The sequence below is a fragment of the Rhinoderma darwinii genome, chromosome 5 (genome assembly GCF_050947455.1).
Source record: "Rhinoderma darwinii isolate aRhiDar2 chromosome 5, aRhiDar2.hap1, whole genome shotgun sequence".
NCBI classification, from domain to species: domain Eukaryota; kingdom Metazoa; phylum Chordata; class Amphibia; order Anura; family Rhinodermatidae; genus Rhinoderma; species Rhinoderma darwinii.
In genome coordinates, this window is record NC_134691.1 from 102,470,349 (window position 1) to 102,495,186 (window position 24,838).

The 24,838-nt window shown below is 42.5% G+C and overlaps 1 protein-coding gene across 4 annotated transcripts in view; it reads left to right on the plus strand.

Annotated features, from left to right (window-relative positions):
* SLC35D4 (solute carrier family 35 member D4) overlaps nucleotides 1–23,937 on the plus strand; it is a 137,492-nt gene extending 113,555 nt beyond the window's left edge. For 2 of the 4 annotated variants that reach the window (XM_075826348.1, XM_075826345.1), the window contains one exon: nucleotides 22,507–23,937. Coding sequence is in view for 2 of the 4 variants with exons in the window: in XM_075826345.1 (XP_075682460.1) it covers nucleotides 22,507–22,567 (61 nt within the window). In the remaining 2 variants the exon portion in view is untranslated. Of the gene's footprint in view, nucleotides 1–3,081; nucleotides 3,130–22,506 lie in introns of all 4 variants that reach the window. The other 2 variants (XR_012847636.1, XM_075826349.1) reach the window with 2 other exon arrangements.
* The last annotated feature ends 901 nt before the right edge of the window (nucleotides 23,938–24,838 follow it).

Below are 24,838 nucleotides of genomic sequence, written 5' to 3' on the forward strand. Positions count from 1 at the left end.
AGGAGTTGGAAAGAGTCCTTGTTTTCACGTCCGGAAGTTAATTTCAAGACAATACTGGCGCACTCTAAGATAGCACTTGTTTTTCCTTCTTGATTTCTTAAAGATTCCTATAGTCGGTGATGTGTGACTGATGTATTTTATTTTCCCCTTCGTGTAACACAATCTCCAAAAATCATCTCACACATCCTAGTCAATATGAAAACACCTATTAGATTAAACCAAAAAGCACTAAAACCTAAAGAATTAGGAAGAATAGTATCCGGTTCCAATCGCATAAAATATATTAGTAACATATTTAAGAACCAGCATAGCAGTGATGTTAAATAAGTCAATAGACAAAGAGCAGACCGTCTGATAAAATGTTCTCTTTCTAGCAAAAATAGTAACCGAACTACCTAAAATAAAAAGAAAACTTGCAAGGGACATAACCCAAACAATACAGCCAATTAAACAGACTTTACCCGAAGCGTACCTCTAGTTATAACTAGCTTCTAATGTTACTTCCCTTGCTAGAAGAAGCCTCTTTGCCATATGCTAAATATTCGGACATCCCGGCTGCACAACCGCAAACTATAGGTGTGTAGGAGATAGACTCTGCCGATTCCCCTTGTTCCAGAAGGAAAGCAGGGTTATCTGGCGCAGATTATTACAGAATGGAGGCATGGTCCTGAAGGAACTTTGAGGCAGATTTTAGTCCCTCAAAAAAAAAATCAGCGTGAAAAGGGCATAATAAATGCATGTTAGATAATTTTTTTGCCAATTTAAACTGCATCAATAAATCAAATGTGTGTATCAATGAGGCCCAATCTAGACCAATTCTAATGAACATTCACGTTATTTTTTGGAAGAAAACCTTGAAATAACTTTGAGAAGGCAATGTAAAAACATTGATTTTTTGTTTTTGAGATTTGTCACTGGTAGTACATTGATTGATTGTCTATGTGTATTAATGCATGTGCACTGCCTATAAAAAGTCAACAAGACCTAACTGTAGAGAACCCTTTCCTATATTGATGCCTGAAACACCTTTCTACCACACGCAATGAATGTCCCCCTGGTCCTTTGTAGAGTCCTTGGAAGGAACAGATCATGTGCTAGTTCTCTGTTTTTACCACACTTCTACTTATACATTTAATAAGATCACCTCTAAATTGTCTTTTTTTCCAAGCTGAACAAGTCCAATTCTTCTAGCCTTTCATTGTAAGAGACACCTCCCATCCCATTTAATAATCGAGTCGTCCGCATTTGAACCTTCTCCAGCTTTTCTATATCCTTTTTACAAAACTGAAAGATTTATAGAGCGGTAATATTACATCTGAATCACAGGTTTTTATCTCTCTTTTTATACACTCTAAAATCCTATTTGCTTTTGCAGCTGCTGCTTGACGTTGAGTGCTGCTGCTTAACTTATTTATAATCAGAATACACAGATCCTTCTCTTGCTCTGTTAGCCCCAGTTTTATTCCATTTAATGTATATATATTAATACTATTACTGCAGCCTAGTTGCGTTACTTTACATTTATCAATATTAAAATTCATCTGGCATATTTTTGCCCACGCTGTCAGCTTATCTAGGTATTTCTGTAATATCTTGCAATCAGCTGAGTTTTAAGTATCCTACAAAGTTTTGTATCGTCAGCAAAACCTGACCCCTTACTAATAATCCCATCCACAAAGTTCTTAATAAAGAGATTCAAAATTAAGTAGCATTAAGAAAGTGGAAACTGTTTTTAAAGTGCCGCTGTTATGAAACAAATAATTTGGTCATAAAGGGTTAGGCCAGAGGGGACATAGAGTGGCAGCTGTATAAGCCCCTAAAGCGAGTTCATAGGTGCTATAACCACTTTCCTAGTGCTTCTATATGGTATGTGCAGTTTTTGCTGTGCAAAAAAATAAAAGTATAAAACTTTCAGTTATTTCTTTAGAATCCACATGCAAAGTGTGAGCAGAGCCTTGTAGTAGAAGTTACTTCAATGTCAGAAGTGAGTAAGGTAACAAGATTAAGGCTGAGTTCACATGGGGCGGATACGCTGCGTAATAGCATACAGCATATACGCCCTGAGAGCCACAGTGAATTCCGGGCGAAAAACGTGCCAAACTGTTGTGCAGTATTTCGCCCAGAATGTCCGCTGCGGAAAACTGCAGCACTAGCTAGCCAGCAGGCCGGCCTTCTGGGATGACGTTTCATCCCGGGAGACCGCTGCAGCCTGTGATTGGCTGCAGCGGCAGTCACTGGAGGCCGGCCCTCTGACGTCATTGACTGCAGCCGTCACATGGGATGAAACATCATCCGAGGAGGCCAGCCTGGAGGTAGAAACACAGACTCCTGGGTAAGTATAAGATTTGTATTTTGAGTTGCGTTTTTTGCGGTAGAATCGCTGCGAACCCGCCGCAAAAACCGAAGTAACTGCTATTTTGTTGCAGGCCTTACCTCCCCATTGAATTCAATGGGGAAAACCCCCAACAAATAAGCAGCGTTTATGCAAATACAATTAACATGCTGTGGAATAACATTTTGTACCGCATGTCAATTTCTGAGCGTTTTTTCCGCTCCGTATTTACGCAGCATGTGGATGAGATTTTTCGTAACTAATTTTGCGGGCGAAAAATCCGCTGTATTTACGCAACGTGTGAACTGATCCTAAGAGTGCTCTTACACAGCCCAACATGGTCCATGTATACGAGTGCCGATCAACGAGACAGCTCGTTGATCGGTGCTCGTTTGCTCCATTCGTGTAGAAGGGCCTTAAGGCCCAGTCCAAGAGAAGAAGGTTGGCTAATTTTAAAGTAGTAGTTTTCTCAAAGTTTACATTATGTGGAGTATTACAGGCTTTTTCTTCTGTTATGGCCAGTGGCTTCCACGCCAGCATTAAAATCTTCTCTACGCGGCGTGGCCAGTGTAGAGTAAAGCAAGCAAGTAGTGGATCAATTAAAAAAATGTACATCTTGTGTTCTGCAGAACCCATTACTCTAATGCCATTGACAAAATGCCTCATCTCACTTGTTTCATGAAGCAATACAATCCTTCTGCTCTGATGTACTCTTATCTACATGACTTGTAACTTGGCTTCTTTCCTAGGCACGGAGCTCAATGAAGGAAGGAAAAACGTTACAAAGGTCACAAATAGTATGTAGAGCTCTTGAACCGCAAAGTGGGAAATCTTTTGCTGAATTGTTTGTCAGCATCACACAAGTATTTTATTTATTGGCTTTAATTTTAGGCAAATAAGCTTAAAGAAAAAAGGTGTATAAGGATTGAGATTCGCTTATCAAAATTTGTAAATATACCTTCATATGGGTCGAAGTTCCATTTCTTTCTGATTAGGAGGCGCATAAGGCGGGATTCACACGACAGGGTTTCCCTGCATTAGGAATAATAGACCCCTAATGGGGCTATTCACACGACCGATTTTTTTGACGGGCCGGGAAAACCGGCCGTCAAAAAATGGGACATGCCCTATTTTCGTCCGGGTACCCGGCCGCCCGGCTCCCATAGAAGTCTATGGGGCCTGGTAATACACGGCCATCACCGGAATGTGTCCCGAGTGATGGCCGGGTCTACCGTCGCTCGTGCACTCTCTCCTCCTCACAGCGCAGAGTGCATGTGAGGAGGAGGAGTTGATGCCATTCGGACGACTGGCTACGCTGGAGATACTGTGTGGCAGGGCCGGGGTGTACAGCAGGTGGAAGGGAGCGCTGCGCTGGCTCCCTTCCCCTGCTTGTTACGGTTCCCGACCGCTGGCTGTGTATTTTTACGGCCAGCGGTCAGGGTCCTTAAAACCCGAGCCATAGACTTTTTACGGCTCGGGTTTTAACTTGCTGCCCGAGCGATCGGGCAGCTGAATGTCGGGTCTCCGGCTGTCAGTGACTGCCGGGAACCCTGAGGAGAGGATAGAATTTCGCTGCTTCTGTCTTCTCCGATGTCTTTTTACACAGCGATGTCTTTTTACACATGTCTTCAACGAACGCTGTGTATAGGAATAGAGACAGCAGCAGCGGCGCTGTCTCTATTCCTCCCGGTGATCATGTGACTGGTCACATGATCGCCGGGTGCCGTTAGTGACAGACTGCTGCTGGGTCTAACTAGACTCAGCATAGCCCTATTAGTGACAATCGTCACTATGAGAGGGCTGATTTCCCCTGTAACTGGGGCTGCTGTGCAGCCCCAGTTACAGGGGAAAAGCCTGGTGTAAAAGAGAGAAAAAAAATATTAAAAGTTCCAAAAAGGTATTTTTTGACCTTTGAGGGACAGACCATAATAATAAAAAAATAAGTAAAGTGCAAAAAATTCATCCGATTAAAAAACGGTCAGGGAAAAAACCGGATGCAAATCGGCTGGTAAAAACGGCAACACGGCCCGGAACGGATGCAAACCGGCCGGGAAAAACGGCAGATTTTCCCGGCCGACACTCGGACTCTGTCGTGTGATTGAGGCCTAAGTGCTTTCTGAATGCTGACTATACATGATGGAACCATTGTACAGATCTGTGTCTTTGCGTCCATTTATACGATACGATGCTAGATGTGAACACAGCCTGAAAAGCAAAACTGAACCTTAGATTGATTTTTAAAGAAGAAATAGTATCCATAGTTGATGCATTATGGATGACATGATTGATCTTCATGGTTCCAGAAAGGTCTTCTATGTTCTGAAGGAGCTCAGAAATGTCACACTTTTGTTTTTTTGTACCCATTTTCCCTCTGCTTCTTTCTTTGGTCATACATCCTTTGTCCACATAACTGTGTTAGTTTAGCCTCAACATTTCTAATATGTAACCGCTGTATTTCCCTTAACCCCTTCAGGACGCAGCCTGTTTTGGCCTTGTGGCATAGGCAATTTTTTTCAAATCGGACATGTTAGTTTATGTGGTAATTTTGAAATTCTTATACCTATCCAAGCGATTCGGAGATTGATTTCTCGTGACATTTTGTAGTATATGTCAGTGAAAAAATTTGGCCGACAAATTTAATATTTATTTGTGAAAAACACCAACATTTTTAGAAAATGTGCAAAAATTTGAATTTTTCTAAATTTAAATGTATCTGCTTGTAAAACAGATAGTAATACCATACAAAATAGTTACTAGTTAACCATATGTCAACTTAATGTTTGCATCGTTTTTTTGAACATCCTTTTATTTTTCTAGAACGTTACAACGTTTAGAACTTTAGCTGCAATTTCTCAAATTTTCAAGAAAATGTCAAAAGGCTATTTTTTCAGGACCAGTTCAGTTCTGAAGTGGCTTTAAGGGTCTTATATATTAGAAAGTCCCCATAAATCACCCCATTTTAAAAACTGCACCCCTCAAAGTATTCAAAACAGCATTCTCAAAGTCTCTTAACTCTATTGGTGTTTCACAGGAATTAAAGCAAAGTAGTGGTAACATTTTAGAATTTAATTTTTTTTGCCAAAATTCATTTGTAATAATTTTTTCCTGTAACACAGAAGGTTTTACCAGAGAAACACAACTCAATATTTATTGCCCAGATTCTGCAGATTTTAGAAATATCTCACATGTGGCCCTAGTGCGGTAATGGACTGAAACACAGGCCTCAGAAGCAAAGGAGCAACTAGTGGATTTTGGGGCGTCCTTTTTTTTTTAGAATATATTTTAGGCACCATGTCAGGTTTGAAGAGGTCTTGTGGTGCCAAAACAGTGGAAACCCCCCAGAATTGACCCCATTTTGGAAACTACACACCTCAAGGAATTTATCTAGGGGTATGGTTAGCATTTTGACCCCTTAGTTTTTTTGTTGCATTAGTCTGTGAAAATGAAATTCTACTTTTTTTCTGGGAAAAAGTTTTGTCATTTTTACAAGAGATAAAGGAGAAAAAGCACACCACCATTTGTAAAGCAATTTCTCCCGATTGCGGCAATACCCCATATGTGGTAATGAACTGCTGTTTAGACCCACGGCAGGGCTCAGAAGGGAAGGAGTGACATTTGGATTTTGGAGCGCAGATTTTGCTGGAATGATTTTCGGTGCCATGTCGCGTTTGCAACGCCCTGGAGGGACCAAAACCGTGGAAATCTCCATTTCGGAAACTACACCCCTCAAGGAATATTTCTAGGGATATAGTGAGCATTTCGACCCCCACAGTTTTTTTGCAGAATTTAGTGGAATTAGGCCGTGAAAATGAATATCAACATTTTTTGTCCACTAAAATGTTGAATTTTTTAATTTTCACAAGGGACAAAGGATAAAAAGCCGCCCAACATTTGTAAAGCAATTTCTCCCGATTACGGCATTACCCCACATGTGGTTATAAATGGAATTAAGTAACCCTTTCAGGACTGATCCTTTTTCTGCTTTTTAATTTTGGTTTTTCACTCCCCGCCTTCCAAGAGCCATAACTTTTTTAATTTTTTCGTCAATAGAGCGGTGTGAGGGCTTTTTTTTGCAGGAGGTGTTGTAGTTTCTAATGACACCATTTAAATTACCATATAAGGTACTGGGAAACTGAAAACATAATTATTTGCAGGCTGTAATTGGAAAAAACTGTGATTCCTCCATTAATTTTTGGGTTTCGTTTTTACGGCTTTCACCGTGCAGTAAAAACGACAAATTAACATTAATCTGCATCTCAATACGATTTACGGTAATACCAAACTTTATATAGGTTTTTGTATAGTTTAATACTTTTAAAAAGAAAAATCAATTTGTTAAAAAAAATTGTTTTGTATCACCATATTCTGAGAGCCATAACTTTTTTATTTTTCGGTCGATTGAGCGGTGTGAGGGCTTATTTTTGGCGGAAAGAGCTGTAGTTTTTATTGGTAATGTTTTTTTTAATCACTTTTATTACATTTTCTTTAGAGATAGGGTATGTGCACACACAAATTCAAAAATGTCTATAAATACAGAGCTGTTTTCAAGGGATAACAGCTCCTGATTTTCAGAAGTTTTTTAAGCCACTTGCGATTTTCGCTGCGTTTTTTATGGCCGTTTTTGGAGCTGTTTTTCTATGGAGTCAATGTAAAACGGCTCCAAAAACGTGCCAAGAAGTGACCTGCACTTCTTTTTCGCGGGCGTCTTTTTACGTGAAGTTTTTGGAAAACGAGGCGTAAAAAACGCCCCGCCGGAACAGCACGCCGTATTTCCCATTGAAATCAATGGGCAGATGTTTAGAGGCGTTCTGCTTCCGTTTTTTCAGGCATTTTTCAAGACGTAAACGCCCCTAAATACGCCTGAAAACACTCCGTGTGAACATACCCTTAGGCCACATGCGCACTTCCATCACCGTTTTATCGGCCGTATTTGACGGATCCGTGTGTCCGTTTTTGTTTCCGTGTGCACTCCGTTTCCGTTTCCGTTCCGTGTTTCCGTTTTACACGGACGTTGTCATTCCGTTTGGCTTCCGTTTTTCCGTTTTAAAAACGGAAGGTAAACTTCATTTGAATTTGTCACATGTCCCAGGAAACACCCATAGAAAGGTTACAAGAAGTTTTTGGTGCTGTTTTCTGTAGCTTTCAGAGCATAGAGAACAGTTTGAGATTACTCTGCTCTAAATGTGTGCATTTACTTATTTTGTGACGCTGGGCATTAGTTCCCTTCTGCCATCTGTGCGTCAAAAGCTCCATGGCAAGTTCCTCCCACGCGGTGTCCTTTTTATAGCGGTCGTGGTCGCATTCTGCCCGCGTATCCCACAGTTCTGGGTGATCATGCACCAATGCTATGAGTCTCTCCACATCCATCTTCAGGAATGAATGTGTACTGTAGTCTGTGAGTCTGTGAACTTTGGCTGACCCAGCCGTTGCTATGGCAACGGATCCATAAAAAAAACGGACGGCACACGGAAGCCTTCCGTGTGCCATCCGTTTTTTTGACTGACCCATTGACTTCTATGGGCCACACGGTCACTGAATCACTGACCAAAGTAGGACATGCTCTACTTGTGACGGAACGGAACAACGGATCAGTTTAAATAACTGAAGTGTGCATGAGCCCATTGAAATGAATGGGTTCAGGGTGCTATCCGTGACAAAAACGGATCTCACCCCGAAGGACAAGACTGACGTGGGCAGGAAGCCTTAAGGTGACAAAAAAACAAAACAATTTTGGCGTTTTTAAATTCTTTATTTCTTACGGCGTACACTGTGCGTTTATAAATTAGGTTTTACTTTATTCTGCTGGTCGATACGATTACGACGATACCATATGTATATTGTTTTATTTAGGTGTTGCAGCATTTGCACAATAAAATCGCTTTTTTATAAAAAAAATATTTTCTGTGTCGCCATATTCTGAGAGCCATAACTTTTTTATTTTTCAGCCAAAAAGCTGTATAAAGGCCTTATTCACACGAACGTGTTATACGTCCGTACTAGGCGCGTGATTTTCACGCACGTCGCACGGACCTATGTAAGTGAATGGGGCCGGACAGCTGACCTCCCGCTTCCTGATGCACACTGTCACCGTCTTCCTGTTACTCTGACAGGAAGCCCATCAGGACTAGCCGGAGGTTGGCCCCGACAGGCTTCCGTACATGGCAGACACGGAGGCCATTGTTTGGCCTCCAGTTGGCATGCAAACGTAGGGTCTGCCGATGTGCTAGAAACCCCTAAAATGTGGCGACAGTGTGCACTGGGAATCATGCAGTAGCTGTACGTCATGTTGCGCAAAGTAACCTCCTGCCATGATGTACAGTTGCGTCCTGGTGCGCCTAAGGGTTTAAGGGGTATTCCCATCCTGGGTGATCTATGGCATGTCCACAGGATATGCCATAAATACCCGATAGGTGTGGGTCCATCCCGCTGTTTCTGCAACTTCCATAGAACTGTAATATAAAGTGCTGTCACATCTCCTTTGATTTCTGTGGGAAAAGCAGTTGCTGACATCAGTTTTCAATTGGCAAATGGGGTCATGGAACCCTTGTTCTCCCGATATGTGAGGGTCCCAGAGGTGGGACCTGCACCTATGGGCCATTTATGGCATATCCTGTGAAATACCCCTTTAAGTACTGCAAATAAGTCACATTTACATGATTTATAGTTACCGAAATTCATGATAATATATGCATTTATATACACACGTGTTACTATTATTCAAGGCCATGTGAGCGCATTGTTTATGGACAGATTGTACCACATCAACTAGGGATTATGGATTACAGCTTCGTATTGTTCTTCAGAATAGAACCAAACACTTCACGAGAACCCTTATGATCAGTTTTGTGTAGATGGCAGTGAAGCGTGAAAAATGAAAACTTACAAGAGGTTCGCATGCTGTGAAAGGGCTAAGTGCCCAGACACAACTCTCTCCAAATTACATCTTTAATTATTTCATAGTAAGGAGCTGTAGTGTTCAAGTCAAGTAAAATGTGAGATTTATTCCAAGATTGCTTTGATTTTGGTTTCACATGGATTTTGTTATGTAAGACATAGAAACAGGCCAAGTTCAAGCTCACAACCAAATGTATTAAGCTTAGAAGTATATAGTCTACTAAATTCATTTATCATATGACTTTTTTTTTATCATTTAACCCTGCATTGTAATTACTCTTCATGGTGTGCCCAGTACCATCGTAGCTAGGTACATCCGTGCCAAAACATCCAAACACCCCGGCACTAGTCAGACGTGTTCACCTACAAAAACCCACACTAGGGTTTCTTCAGGTGTTTTAGATTCTTGTCACTGTCCAGATTTCAGCAGACACAATCTTTATACACCTTCATCCAAACGCGAACCACTGCTTAATACAATCTACGCTATTCTCACAATTGTTCAAGACATTAACAAATAGTTCTAGAGTCCATTTGAATCCAGAATTTCTAACCCGGCTGCTTGCGGTTCCTTACTGCAGGGGACAGGTTTTACATAATAGAGAATAAGACTTTACATCTGGAATTACACAGAGCGTTTACCCGCATTTTTGGTTGCGTTTTTTGTGTTTTGCCCAAAAATACAGCGGCCAGAAGATGTTTTAAAATCTATAGTGAAATATGAAAGGGCCTACATCCACAGCATTTTAGTTTGTGGCGTTTTTGTAGCTGTTTTTTAAAACATAACATGCTCTTTGTATGGCATTTTTGCCATAGGCTTCTTTATAGAACTTGAAAAACGCCATGAAAAATGCTGTACAAAATGACACTAAATAATAAACACCATTAAAAACGCTTGAAATACATGGCGTTTTTTGTTTTTTTAATTAGTTCGTTTTAGAACGCTGAAACAAAAAGTGTGTGCAGGCCTAAAGAGGAGCTGTCTACAGCAGCAGAGGCTGTGATTCGATTTAGTGACTTAAATTTAGGTTACGTCGGGATTTTGCTGCATAATCAATGAAAAATTCTGCATGTTACACACACAAAATTTGTGCGTTTCAGCACCAAAAATGACATGCTGCGGATTTTAAAATCCACAGCATGTCCTTATTTCCGTGATGATTTTTTCCGCTACATGTTAATGGGATTTTGAAAATCTCATCTACATGTAATATACTGTAAATTAACTGAATTCCCCATTAATGTTCTTGTAGGCATCCGGATTATAGTGAAGTGATTACTAATATAATAGTGAAGTATATCTGATTCTGTTCTGCTGAAGGCAGCGGCCCTTCATCAGTAGTGTTCAAAAAAATAGCAGCGAGTTTAATTTAAAAAAGCAAATATAGGACAAATTCTTTATAATAACTTTTATTTGCCTAAATGTAAATGCACTGGAAATACTACACATTCAATCCCAAATCAAAACAATAAAAACATTTATCCAGTTTGTGTTAACACTTTACAGAAAGAAAAGAAAAAGGAATATGTTCAAAAAAATAGCAGTCCCAGCATTTTTCTTTAACCAGTTCAGGACCGGGCTATTTTGCGCCTTCAGGACCAGACACCGTTTAGCCATTTTTAGCACGTGTTCGTTAAATGGCTATAACTTTTTTTATTTCTTGGGCTAGCGACTTTTGCGATGTTTTTTCCGTAGACAATGCAGGTTTCTTTTTTTATCATTTTTATACACATCCTTTTTGCTATTTTAGAAGTTTTATTCTTAAAGTTTGAAAATAATAGTAAAAAAGTAAGCTTTTTTTACTTTTCAGCTATTTTTTTGGTAATAACATAGTTTTACCCTAAAATAGACCTTTTATTTGTGATCGTCATTGTCTACCGTAAATTTTAATATATTACATGTCTATATTAGGGTAATTGGGTCCGGGCTAGCGTTACGACAATGATTGGCAGGGGGAACGTTTTTTTGGGGGTGGGTATTTCATGTGTATTTATTATGAATTATTTTTTTTCACTTTATTTTTTTATTACTATGGTCTGTCCCTCAAAGGTCAAAAAAGACCTTTGGGGAACTTTACATTTTTTTTTTCTTTCTTTTACACCATCTTTTCCACTGTAACTGGAGCTGCACAGCAGCCCCAGTTACAGGGGAAATCAGCCCTCTCATAGTGACGATTGTCACCAATAGGGCTGTGCTGGGTCTAGTAAGACCCAGCAACAGTCTGCACTAACGGCACCCGGCGATCATGTCACCACTCACATAAACACCGGGACCAATAGAGATAGCGGCGCGGCCGCTGCCTCTATTCCTATACACAGCGATCATTGGGTGCTGTGTAAAAGAGATCAGAGAAGACAGAAGCAGAGAAAGCTGCTTATATCCTCTCCTCAGGGTCCCTGGCAGTCACTGACAGCCGGAGACCCAAAATTCAGCTGCCCGATTGCTCGGGCAGCAAGTTAAAACCCGCGCCCTAAATAGTCTATGGCGCGGGTTTTAAGGACCCTGACCGCTGGCCGTAAAAAGACAGCCAGCGGTCGGGAACCAGTTAAAAACTCAAAAATGTAATGTATACACGGGAAAAAATTTCAGATTTCACTTTAATATTTAGTGGCAGAACCATTGTTTCTGAGATCTGCTTGACATCTGTGTTGCATGGAGTCGACCAACATTTTTTTTTCCCTCTGAACAGGTATTCCAGTCCAGGAAGATTGGATATCATTCCACAGTTCTTCTTTTGGTTTTTGCCTCATAAACCACTTTTTTTTATGTTACCCCACAAGTTCTCTATGGGATTGAAGTCAGGGGATTGGCCTGGCCACTCCATTACCTCAATCCTGTTTGTAACCAAGATGTTGTTCACTTGCTGGTGTGTTTTGGTTTAGTGTCGTGTTGAAACACCCATTTCAAGGGCATTTCTTCTTCGGCATAGGGCAACAAGTATTTTGACATATTCAAACTCATCCATGATCTCTTGTATGTGATAAATAGGCTCAACACTAGGGTATGAGAAACATCCCCATATCATGATTTTTGCAGCATCTTGCTTTACGGTTTTCACAGTGTACTGTGGCTTAAATTCAGTGCTCGGGGGTCGTCTGCGGCCGCTAGACCCAAAAAGAGCAATTTTGCTTTCATCAGTCCACAAAATGTTGCGCCATTTCTCTTTGGGCCAGCCAATGTGTTCCTTGGCAAATTTTAACCTATTAAGGACATGTCTTTTTTTCAACAATGGGACTTTGCGAGGAGTTCTTGCTGGTAACTTGGCTTCACTTAATAGTCTTCGGATTGTAGCAGTACTCACTGGTATCTTCAGATCCCCTTTGATCTTTCTGGAGGTGATCATTGGATGAGCCTTTGCCATTTTGGCTATTCCTCGATCCATTCGAACAGTAGTTCCCCACATCCTTCCGCGTCTTTCAGGTTTTGGTGGTCATTTCTGCCTATAACTTGCTGCACTTCTATATACGTTTTTTCCATCTCTAATGAATTTTTAAATTAAAGTAAGTTTTTCATCAGAACAACATCTGGAACGACCCACTTTCCCCAGTATTTCAGAAATGCACTATAACCAACATGTGCAACATCTGCACCGTCCTACCTTAAATAAGGACCAAAATTTACTCCTGTTATTCCACAAATTGAAGGACTTCACCAATTGAACCCCTCACTACTATTATTTTGAACAAGCCCCTTTCAATGAATGATTCAATTCCTCAGAATGAGCGGCATGCATGTCCTAATTGTTGGCTCTAGTTTTTTCTACTGCACTTACAAGTAAATTATTTGCTATGTAGAAATATCACTTCTACCACAAACATTTATTTTTCAGGTTAATGATGTTGGACTGCTATTCTTTGAACACTACTGTATTTAAATCCCGCACATATGCTCAGTTGCAATGTTGAGACTGGAGTGGCTGCCAGTAGTGTTGTGTCTATATGTGTGTATAGTTTATGTACATTGTCAGGGGCGTAACTAGGAAAGACTGGGCCCCATAGCAAACATTTTACTGGGGCCCCCCCTCCCCTGGGTGTCACACAACCCCCCCTTGTAGATAGTGCCTTTTTTACAGCCCCCCCTGTAGGTAACGCCATACAGCCCCCCCTGTAAATAACGCCATACAGACCCCCCCTGTAGATAACGCCATACAGACACCCCCTGTAGATAACGCCATACAGACACCCCCTGTAGATAACGCCATACAGACACCCCCTGTAGATAACGCCAATACACCCCCTCTGTAGAGAACACCATACAGCCCCCTCTGTAGAGAACGCTATACAGCCCCCCCTGTTGGTAGCGCCATACAGCCCCCCCTGTTGGTAGCGCCATACAGCCCCCCTGTAGATAGTGCCATACAGCCCCCCTGTAGATAACGCCATACAGCCCCCCCTGTAGGTAACGCCATACAGCCCCCCTGTAGGTAACGCCATACAGCCCCCCTGTAGGTAACTCCATATAGCCCCACCTGTAGGTAACGCTATACAGCCCCCCCTGTAGGTAACGCCATACAGCCCCAACCCCCCAAAAAAAATCTGACCTATAGCGTGTCCTAGAAAAGACATGTATCCCCTATCCACAGGATAGGGGATACATGTGTGATCGCTGGCAGCGATAGGGAGAACGGGGGACCGAAAGTCCCCCGACGTTCTCCATGACTAACCTCGGACTTCCGGCGTCTGCGCAGCTCAATAAAAATTAAAGGAGCGCTGGTCACGCATGCGCACAAGCGCGACCAGCGCTCCATTCATTTCTTCGGAGCTGCCGACACAGACCCCGTAAGTCCGAGGTTTGTCATGGAGAACATTGGGGGACTTTTGGTCCCCCGTTCTCCCTATCGCTGCCAGCGATCACACATGTATCCTCTATCCTGTGGAGATATCTCCCAGCTCTGCCGTAGTGTTCAGTGGCGTCGCGCTGTAGTAGCCATAGTGGCTACTAGCGGAGCCTCCGGCCATGGTGGGGGCCGTGCCGGCGGGTGACACAGGCCCCCTCATGCCGCGGGCCCCGTAGCAGCCGCTACGGCTGCTTCGACGGTAGTTACACCACTGTACATTGTACAGGCACAGATAGACAGGGCCTTTACAAAAAACACAAAGATGTGAATCATGACATATTATATAGGTATACTTTTAACATCTACCGCTTACCTAAACATTGTTGCAGACCAAGTACAGCCCTTTATGGCAGCGGTATTCCCTAATGACAGTGCCCTCTTTCAGCAGGATAATGCCCCCTGCCACACTGCAAAAATTGTTCAGGAATGTTTGAGGAACATGACAAAGAGTTGAAGGTGTTCACCACCTTTCCGAGGTCTTGTGGAGTCCATGCCTCAACGGGTTTAGAGCTGTTTCAGTGGCACAAGGGGAATCTACACAATATTAGGCAGGTGGTTTTAATGTTATTGCTGAACGGTGTATATAGTGAATAACAAGTCAGACTTTCCCCTCTCTCATAACAGCCTCACAACCATTGGCTGCAGCCAGTCACATGATATATCATTAAAGAGGCTCTGTCACCACATTATAAGTGCCCTATCTCCTACATAAGGAGATCGGCGCTATAATGTAGGTGACAGCAGTGCTTTTTATTTAAAAAAAACGATCTATTTTCACCACTTTATTAGCGATTTTAGATTTAGGCTAATGAGTTTCTTAATGCCCAAGTGGGCGTGTTTTTACTTTCGACCAAGTGGGCGTTGTACAGAGGAATGTATGACGCTGACCAATCAGCGTCATGCACTCCTCTCCATTCATTTAGGCAGCGCATAGGGATCCTTTTAGATCCCTATGTGCTGTCTTATACTAACACATTAACGATACTGAAGTGTTTAGACAGTGAATAGACATTCCACGGGATGTGTATTCACAATCCCTGCACTTGGGGCGCATGCGCGCAGCTGAACATGGTGGACGCGTTCTAACCAGGCTCCGCACCTCGTGAAGGCATTCCAGCATATATATCGCTAACAGCAGACATCGAGACCCATAAAAGAAAGGAGAGGTACCTTAGAGGTTCGGGCATCCACCTATGGCCAGAGGGAGTGGAAGAAGGGGTAAGCAAACCCAGGCTCAGAGGTCCGTGGCAGATATGCTGATGGCGGCGCCGAACATGGCGGAGCAAGGCCTGCTGCAGCAGCAGCAGGGGACACAGATAGAATCCAGTTCGGCGGTGTTATCACAGGATTATCCTGTGCTCCTGCGGGAAAATAGCAGCACATCACTATTGCAGGCACAGGAGGATTTACAAGAAGAGGGCCCGATCCCAGACCTGGGACTGCCGCAATTAGCGCCCGTTCACGTCTCACAGCACTCGCCCATGCAGCCGGCCATTACTTCCGGGTTGACAGAGGACGCCATCTTTTCCTGCATATCAAGAGCCATGCAAGCTCAGATGGGGGAAATAAGCTCCAAGATAGCCGCGGTACATCAAGATTTACACAAAGTGGGGGCGCATATGCAGGCTATTGAGACCAAAATGACCTCAGTCACTGCAAGAGTTAACCAGAATACTAGATTTATGGAGGATCTGCAGGAGCAATTGGAGGAAGCGAACACCAGAATTGAGGACCTGGAAAATCGTTCTCGACGCTATAACTTCAGGATCAGAGGGGTCCCGGAATCTCAGACGGAGGTACCGGGGGTGGTTCGCCTGCTACTCACTACCTTGATACCTGATATATCGGAATCACATATGGAAATTGACCGGGCCCATAGAGCTTTGACGGCCATGAGGAGGGATGGACTTCCCAGAGATATTATAGTGAAACTCCACTATTATTCGATTAAGGAGAAGGTGATGGAAAGAGCTAGGAAGCTTCCGGTGATCACCATTTATAATACAGCGGTTCAGATATATGCTGATTTGGCTCCCCAAACCATTCAAAAAAGGCGGATGCTTCGCCCTGTTCTGCAGACCCTCAAACACCATGCGATTCCATACCGGTGGGCATTCCCATTTCGTCTCCTCTTCATGCGCAATAATAGGCAATATGGCTTCTCTACGCTACAGGAGGGAGAGGACCTGCTGAGGGACTTACATATTCTACCACCCCAGGATAAAGCCAGTTCCTCCCGACTCCCCATACGGGATCCCCCGTTGTCACCAATATGGCGTACCCAAGGAGGCCGTCCAGAGTTTCCTCGGGAACAGAGGGTGGAATCTCGTCGGCAACAATTGAATCCGACATGACGGAAAGGAGGTCGATTATAGAAGCAGATAGTTTATTTTTCTTTCTCTTTCTTTATTCTTCATATCGGCCGGAGATGTCTTCAAGCAGCATGGAGGCTGAATTTCAGCCGGATACCGCCATTTGCAGTTCTCAGCGGACTGGGAGCTGGGGATCCATACGTTGGGGGGGATGTGGGGATTTCTTTTGCTTCTCTGGACTCCCACTTATAGTAATGGAAATTGGTTTATAAGCTGACCCGAAAAAGGCGAGGAAGGGTTTGGATGGGTCAAGTTCGCAGTGAGTTGGTACTCTGGCTATAGATATGTTTGTTTTGTTTTTTTTAAAAAAAAAAAATATGAAAGTTTGCTTTACCTTATATTTAACATGTGAATGCCTATTATGCTCAGGGTTGATATAGGTTAAGGGGTTGAATGTCTGGATATATATTTTCGGAAATGCTGTGCCTTCACGACGGTCTGCTGTCCCCCTGTTAGCAGTCTTCCTTGACTGCCTAGTCGGTAGACTATGTTCGGTACTATTGGTACCTTGTGTATGTCTTATTTTTGTTCTGTCTTTTACCCCCTTCCCTTTCCTTTCTTTCCTATTTCTGACCTTTGTCTCTATGGCGGGATCCTAATACGCACATGGTTCTACCTCCTGCTCTATGATGGCGGCCATGGAATCTGCTAAAACCTTTAGCTTACTCACACATAATGTGCAGGGCCTTAATTCCCCGATCAAGCGTCGAAAAGCTTTCTTGTATTATAAATCCTCTCATGTTGATATACTATTTTTACAGGAAACGCATTTTTCTACCTCCTCTGCTCCATCGTACTTTCATAAACACTACTCACAAAAATTTTTGGCTAGTGCCTCTACTAAGCACAGGGGAGTGGGCATATGGTTGTCTCGGTCGGTCCCGTTTACACCTCACAACACGATCTCTGACCCGGATGGCAGGTACATCCTGGTCTCGGGTCTGTTACATGAATCTCCAATAACCTTTATTAACTACTATGCCCCGAACTCCAATCAACCGGCGTTCTTCCAGGGTATGTGGCGCAAGATCCATTCATCGATAGAGGGCCCGATAATCATGGGTGGGGATTCTAATATCGCCTTGGACGCGTCCATGGATAAATCCCACGCATTCAGGGTGCGACTTATACCTCCTACGTCAACCAGCATACAAGTAGCACGTTTCTTCCATTCAGTGGACGTCATAGATGTCTGGCGGGATTTTAACCCCACAGCAAGGGATTATACTTATTTCTCCTCAGCCCATAATATCCACACCCGTATTGATCATGTTATGATGTCAACTAGCTTACTCCCTAAGGTCACGGATGCTAGGATTTTAGCTACACCCTGGTCTGATCATGACCCGATTGTGGTTCGGTTGTCAGATTTATGTGGGAGACCGCCTATCTCCTCTTGGAGATTGAATGAGTCATTACTATCGGATCAGGAGATAGTTAAAGAAATCCAAAGGGAATTGGACACATATTTTCTACTTAATAAGGCACCAGACACCTCAATTATGTCCAATTGGGCGGCTCACAAAGCAGTGATTAGGGGGAAATTCATCCAGATAGCCTCGCGTAATAAGAAACGGTTGAAGGAGGTTCTGGCGTTAAAGGAGAGGAACTTTGCGGACCTGTCTAAGAAATTTAAAACAGACCCCTCAGCAGTTATTAAAGCAAAATTAGCAGAAGCTAGAACAGAATTAAATTTATGTCTGACAAGTTGGGCGGAAAAAAGTCTGCGTTGGTCACAACATAAGTTTTTTACACAAGGGGATAAACCGGGAACATTACTCTCTAGACGCCTCACGCCCCGATTTAACACCTCAACACCACCGAAACTGCGATTGGCGGATGGATCTTTATCACAGAATCCCACAAAAGTTGTAAAGGCCTTTCAGGATTTTTATTCAGCGTTGTACTCAGCTCCACCTCAGTTTGATAAAAATAAGGCTAGGGTCTTGTTGGAAAAAACATTCCCTACTAAACTTTCCCAAGGGGATAGAGAAACACTGGATGCTGAATTTAGATTGGAGGAGGTATTGGATGTTATTAAAAATCTGAAGGCTCACAAAGCCCCGGGGCCAGATGGGTTTTCCTCAGGTTATTACAAACACTTTAGGGAGGTCCTGGCCCCGCACATGGTTGAATTGTTCAATGCTTATCGGGAGGGTAACAATTTGCCCCCTTTTTCGAATCTAGCCTATATACATCTTATCCCCAAGCCTCATAAGGATCATACGGATCAGGCTAACTATCGCCCGATATCCCTTCTTGATGTGGATCTTAAGATTATGACAAAAATTCTGGCGGTTAGATTGAATTCATTCCTAGCCACATATATACATAAGGATCAGGCGGGATTTATACCCCTCCGCCAAGCGGAAGACCAGACGAGACGGGCTGTGGACATTATCTCAGCTGTTCGTTCGGGGTGGGATGGCACTTCCGGACGTCAAAGTATGTTATTAAGCCTTGACCTCCAGAAAGCCTTTGACTCGCTATCCTGGGACTATTTGTTTTATGTCCTTGAGAGAATGGGCTTCGGTACGGGATTTTTGTCTATTCTTAAGATCTTATATTGTCTTCCTACAGCAAAAATAAATTCTAGGGGATTTATGTCGGGAGCTTTTCCAATATGCAGAGGAACGCGACAGGGGTGCCCGCTATCGCCTTCCCTGTTTGCGCTGGCTATTGAGCCATTGGCCAACCTCATACGAGATTCTCCCGACATTAGGGGGGTGAAGGTGGGAGGAGTAGAACACAAATGTGCCTTGTTCGCGGATGACATACTGCTTTTCATATCGACACCTCTCACATCATTGCCGAATCTCTTTCATATTCTTGATCAGTTTGGCAAGCTGTCTGGGCTTAAGGTCAATCACTCCAAGTCGGTGGCAATGAACCTTACATTGCCAATAGGGGTAGTGAAGCTCCTAAAAATTAACTTTGATTTTCATTGGGATGCACGTAGATTGACGTATTTGGGTATTAAATTGACACCTACCATAGAGTCCCTTTACGAGGACAATTTCCCTCCACTTTTTCAACAAATAGCTACGGATCTCACTAGATGGTCCCCTCTTAATCTTTCATGGTTTGGCCGCATTGCCTCCATCAAAATGACGATATTGCCCAGATTGCTATATTATTTTCGCACGCTCCCTATTGTGGTCCCTCAGAAGGCGCTTAGACAAATCCAAGGGCTCATCATGGGGTTTATTTGGGGTTCTAAAAGACCGAGAATACAGAGACAAACTTTATTCACCCCTAAAACGGCGGGGGGTCTGGGGGTTCCCAATATCCAACAATACTATCACGCAGCACGTCTGGCGCAATTTACAGATATGTATGCGAGACCATACTGTCCCCAGTGGACGCAAATTGAGACGGCCGCATGTACCAGTTTCCCGCTGGAAACGCTACTGTGGATGGAGTCCTCGGACAGGCCTCCGGTTCTCTCCCCTGTGCTTTCTCAGATGTTACAGCTGTGGGACTCGCTTAGAAAGAGATTCCATATTAAATCGCCCCATAATCCGCTCATGACCATCACGGGTAATTCTGCCTTTCCTCCGGGTCTGCGTAGAATGGAATTCCGGTGGTGGCTCAATAAGGGGTTTTACAGGATTAAGGACTTTTTTGTAGGGGGGGACATCAGAACTCTGGATTACTTTAAGGACTCACACTCGATGCCCCCATCGGAGCATTTTAGATATATCCAGATACACCACTTCTTGTTGAACTGGAAATCCAGGAGGGGGGACATCAGCACATTGACCACTTTTGAACGGCTGTGTTGGCTTTCTGGCTTACGACATAAAATTTCCACGATATATTCCGATCTGGTTACTCCGGAAGGTAAACTCCCTTACATGACACGATGGGAACATGATCTAGGTACGGGAGTGGAATTGGAGCAGTGGCGGGAGATGGCATGTACGACCTCAAAACTATCTATCAATACATCCTTGGTGGAAGCGGGTTATAAAGTATTAATGAGATGGTATATGGTCCCTACTCGTATAGCTCGCTTTAACCCATTGGTGGATAAGCACTGCTTTAGACAATGTGGTGCGGAGGGTACACTAATGCATATTCTATGGGAGTGTCCAGTGGTTGCCACATTTTGGAACCAGGTATACCAGCTTATTAACACAGTGATCCAAGTCAAACCCCCCAGGGATGTGATTACGGCTCTGCTATGCGGTCCTATTCCCGAGGTTCGGGCCCCCGCATGTAAATTTCTCCGATATGTGTTTCTGGCAGCTAAAATAACTATTGCTAGGGCCTGGCGAACACCCACGTTGTCTATGGATATGTTGATCGCTAAGATCTCATGGATAATGGTTAATGACCGCCTAACACATCAGCTGGCGGGTACATTAGACAAATTTGATGCCATCTGGGACCCATGGAGGAACCACACATTTTCGTGAATACATAGAGATGGTTAGGAGACCCTTCTACCCTACACCTTTCCTTCCCCCCCTCCTTATCCTTCTTTTGTTTATTGTGTGTGTTTTGTTTTTCTCTCTTATATTTTTTCCTTAGAGGCCATGTTAAGGTACTCTATAAAGCAATGTGATGTCAAGATTGGTTACCTATGTTAGTAATGAAGGCATTTATATACTATATATTTGGCAGAAGTGTTGACATCATGAATGATATATAATGTGAGATTTATTGGAGACCATGTTGGTCTAATACTTTGTTTAATTGTATTATTGATATGCAAAAGTTGAGACTCTGCGAGTCTGTGTTATTATTATATTACAAAAAACTGTTTAATAAAAAACTATTGAAAACACAATCCCTGCACTTCATTACTGTTTCTGTGGTAGTTACAGCAGAGCAAGCGTAATCTCGCGAGATGACAGGTTAAAACGAGATTACGCTTTGCTCTGCTATAACTACCACAGAAACAGTAATGAAGTGCAGAGATTGTGAATAGACATCCCGTGGAATGTCTATTCACTGTCTAAACACTTCTGTATTGTTAATGTGTTAGTATAAAATAGCACATAAGGATCTAGCAGGAGTAAATGAATGGAGAGGAGGTTATGACGCTGATTGGTCAGCGTCAAACACTCCTCTGTACAACGCCCACTTGGTCGAAAGTAAAAATACGCATTAAGCAACTCATTAGCATAAATCCAAAATCGCTAATAAAGTGGTGAAAACAGATCGTTTTATTAAATAAAAAGCACTGCTGTCACCTACATTATAGCGCCCATCTCCTTATGTAGGAGATAGGGCACTTATAATGTGGTGACAGAGCCTCTTTAAGTGTGGCCTATCTTATACGTCTAAAGGCCCTTTTACACGGGCCAATGATCATACACACGTTCCCGATTATTGCCCTGTGTAAACAGGGCAGCAATCAGCTGATGAACGAGCAAACGCTCAAGCGTCAGGCTGATGGCATCTTTTATGCGGCTAGAAGAATGGTCGCTTGCCAGCAGCAAATCAGCAAAGCAGCAAATCAGCGTTTGCAGCAGCAAATCAGCGTTTGCAGGTAAGTAGCTACATCGACTTACCTGCAAACGCCGATGCTGCTGCAGAATCAACTGTAGCCTCTGGTGCCGATGTGTCCTCGCTCGTCCGACACGATGCAGGACCTGTGAGTGACGTCACAGCGTGATCTCTCGAGAACACGGCTGTGTCTGCACTGCCAGAAGCTGGGCGTTCTGAAGAGAAGTGGATGATACTTCTCGTCAGAACGCCAAGCTAGTAAAAGTAGTAAAAACGCCCCGATGTACGCACATAATACACGCCCAATTGGACTTTTACTTTAAACACGCCCACTTGGACTTTTGCAAGCCTCATTTGCATAAATACAAAAATGGTCATAACTTGGCCAAAAATGCTCGTTTTTTAAAAATAAAAACCTTACTGTAATCTACATTGCAGCGCCTATCTGCTGCAATAGCAGATAGGGTTTGCAAAATCTGGTGACAGAGCCTCTTTAAGTCTGAACTTAGATGAATATTCAATATAGCTTTTTATTTTCATGTATTGGAGAAAAAAAATATCTCCTAGGCCAAAATGCAACAGACAGAATTTTTTTTGTGTTTTTTTTCTGCAGTTTCCTGACTTGTGTTCTCGGAGAGGCTCTTCTTGTGTATACAGAGAAGATTGGAGCATGAGGAGATCTTCACGAGAAGAGTCCATTTTTGTCAGACATGGATTTTCCATTAAGTCATCAAGCAAGCCTGAACCCATATACATATTTTATCTGTTTTCTGATCTTAATGCCAAGATGGGAGAAACTCCTAATAGCACAAATATATATGAAGGACGTTGGGCATAGAACATCAAATACTCAATGGACGGCATTTTAATGGCGGATGTTACCATTAAGGTTATTCTGGTTATCTATTTCGGTACGGCTTGGTTACATTAGACATACAGTATTTAATGCTTGGTACACAGTATCTCTTCACTTGCTTGAGTATTATGGAAGGGTCCAGTTACGAAGACGTAATGACCAGCAATGGAATGTTCCCACCAAGGCTTATTAAAAGTCATTGGCATTAAGGTTTTTAAATTATTTTTTTCACATCTTATTAATGATGGCATATCGCTAGGATATGCCAGCACTTTATGATCGTGGGGTTCTTCCTCTGGGAACCTCACCGATCCTTAGAATTAGGGTATGTTCATACGGCTTAATTTCGGACGTTTTTCAGGCCGTAAACGGCTGAAAAATCGGAAGCAGAATGCCTCCAAACATCTGCCCATTGATTTCAGTGAGAAAAACGGCTTTCTGTTCCGAGGGGGCGTTTTTTTATGCGGCCGTTTTGAAAAAAGCCAGCGTAAAAAAAACGGCCACAATAAAGAAGTGCATGTTACTTCTTGAGCCGTTTTTGGAGCTGTTTTTCATTGACTCAATAGAAAAACAGCTCCAAAAACGGCTGTGAGAAACGGGAGTTGCTAAAAAAAAAAAAAAGGCTGAAAATCATGAGCTTTGTTCCCTCTATATTTTCAGACATTTTTTATTAAGCGTGTGAACATACCCTTAAGGGGCAGCAGTTCTGATTTATCGTTTCAGACCCTTCGTTGTTTTTCCCTGCACAGTGACACACAAGCCGCCCGCTGTGCGAGTAAACCCCACCAACATAAAGTGATGGCCTATCCTAGCAATATTCCATCACTTTATAAGATGGGAATAAACTTTTAATGACATCTATTTTCTAATAAATTGCGTGACACACTTGTTGCACAAATGCTACACGAGTAGATAGCAATTTTTTTTTTGTGTTTATTGAACCCTTGTTATGATCATGTGAAATGGGGGAAGAGGCCAGTATAAACCTATAAGGCCTATAAAAAATAATTTCTGTTCAAAGTGACCCAATATTGCGTCCATATTTTATCTGTCTCCGTAAACAATCATTTGTTTTTCTTCCACTGTCCAATATCATATTTTACGAAGTACACACGTGTATGTACTGAATAGATTTCATATTTTTGTGTCAAATTATTAACATGTAATTTAAAAAATACGTTAAATTCATGCAATTGTCATTTTATTTTTAAGATATTTCGTAAATTCAGTCTAAACTATCATTAACTGCATATGCATAGCTGAATTATTATTATTATTATTATTAATATTATTATTATTATTATATACATTTTGCAGAATTTGTTTGATTCCCTTCCTACAGCTTCAGCCTTGGTGTCCATTAGAGAAGCTAAAGTTCCATGTACTGACCACAGGAAGTTCTATACCAGGACGTTGTAGCTCTATGATACATTGGCTGGTAATAGTTTTTTTTTCATCTATAGCATAGAACTGTTTCACAACAAATTGCATTGCTCAAAAATGACAAGCATGCAAGAGGTAGCTGGGCAGTTACTTGCTGTTCGGATCCTGAGTGCGAGACTTGAGTAGACGATGTGGCAGATTTATCAATGTGAAGACCTTTACAGGTGTTGCGCTCCTTCTTTACCAGCAATCAGACACATTCTATCCGAAGATGCAGCTCACCCCTCATTGACTGGACCTGCGGCCCAACCGATCCAAGCAAAGTTACACCTGTATGTATGGCACTGGACCTTGATTTCAATGTACTTGAATTTATTGTTTATCCAAGTCCCTGACAACCCCGCAAAGAGTAACTTGTACTTTTGATATGTCGTAGAGACATATCAGAAGTTTGGATTGAAAAAAATTGACAGGCAGCCATTAAAAAAATAGTGACCATGTTTTTCCGTGTGGGCACTGCAAAATATCTTTTGCTAGGATTTTAATGAAAAACACTGTAGTAAAAAATGTTTTTATCATCTTATTGCTTATACACCGACTACACTCACCCTTTAATTGGCATCATATTAATTTGTGTAACTAAACTTTCAAAAAACGGTGTTGAGCACTGAGACCCCACACCGATCGCTAAAACAAAGCCGCAGAG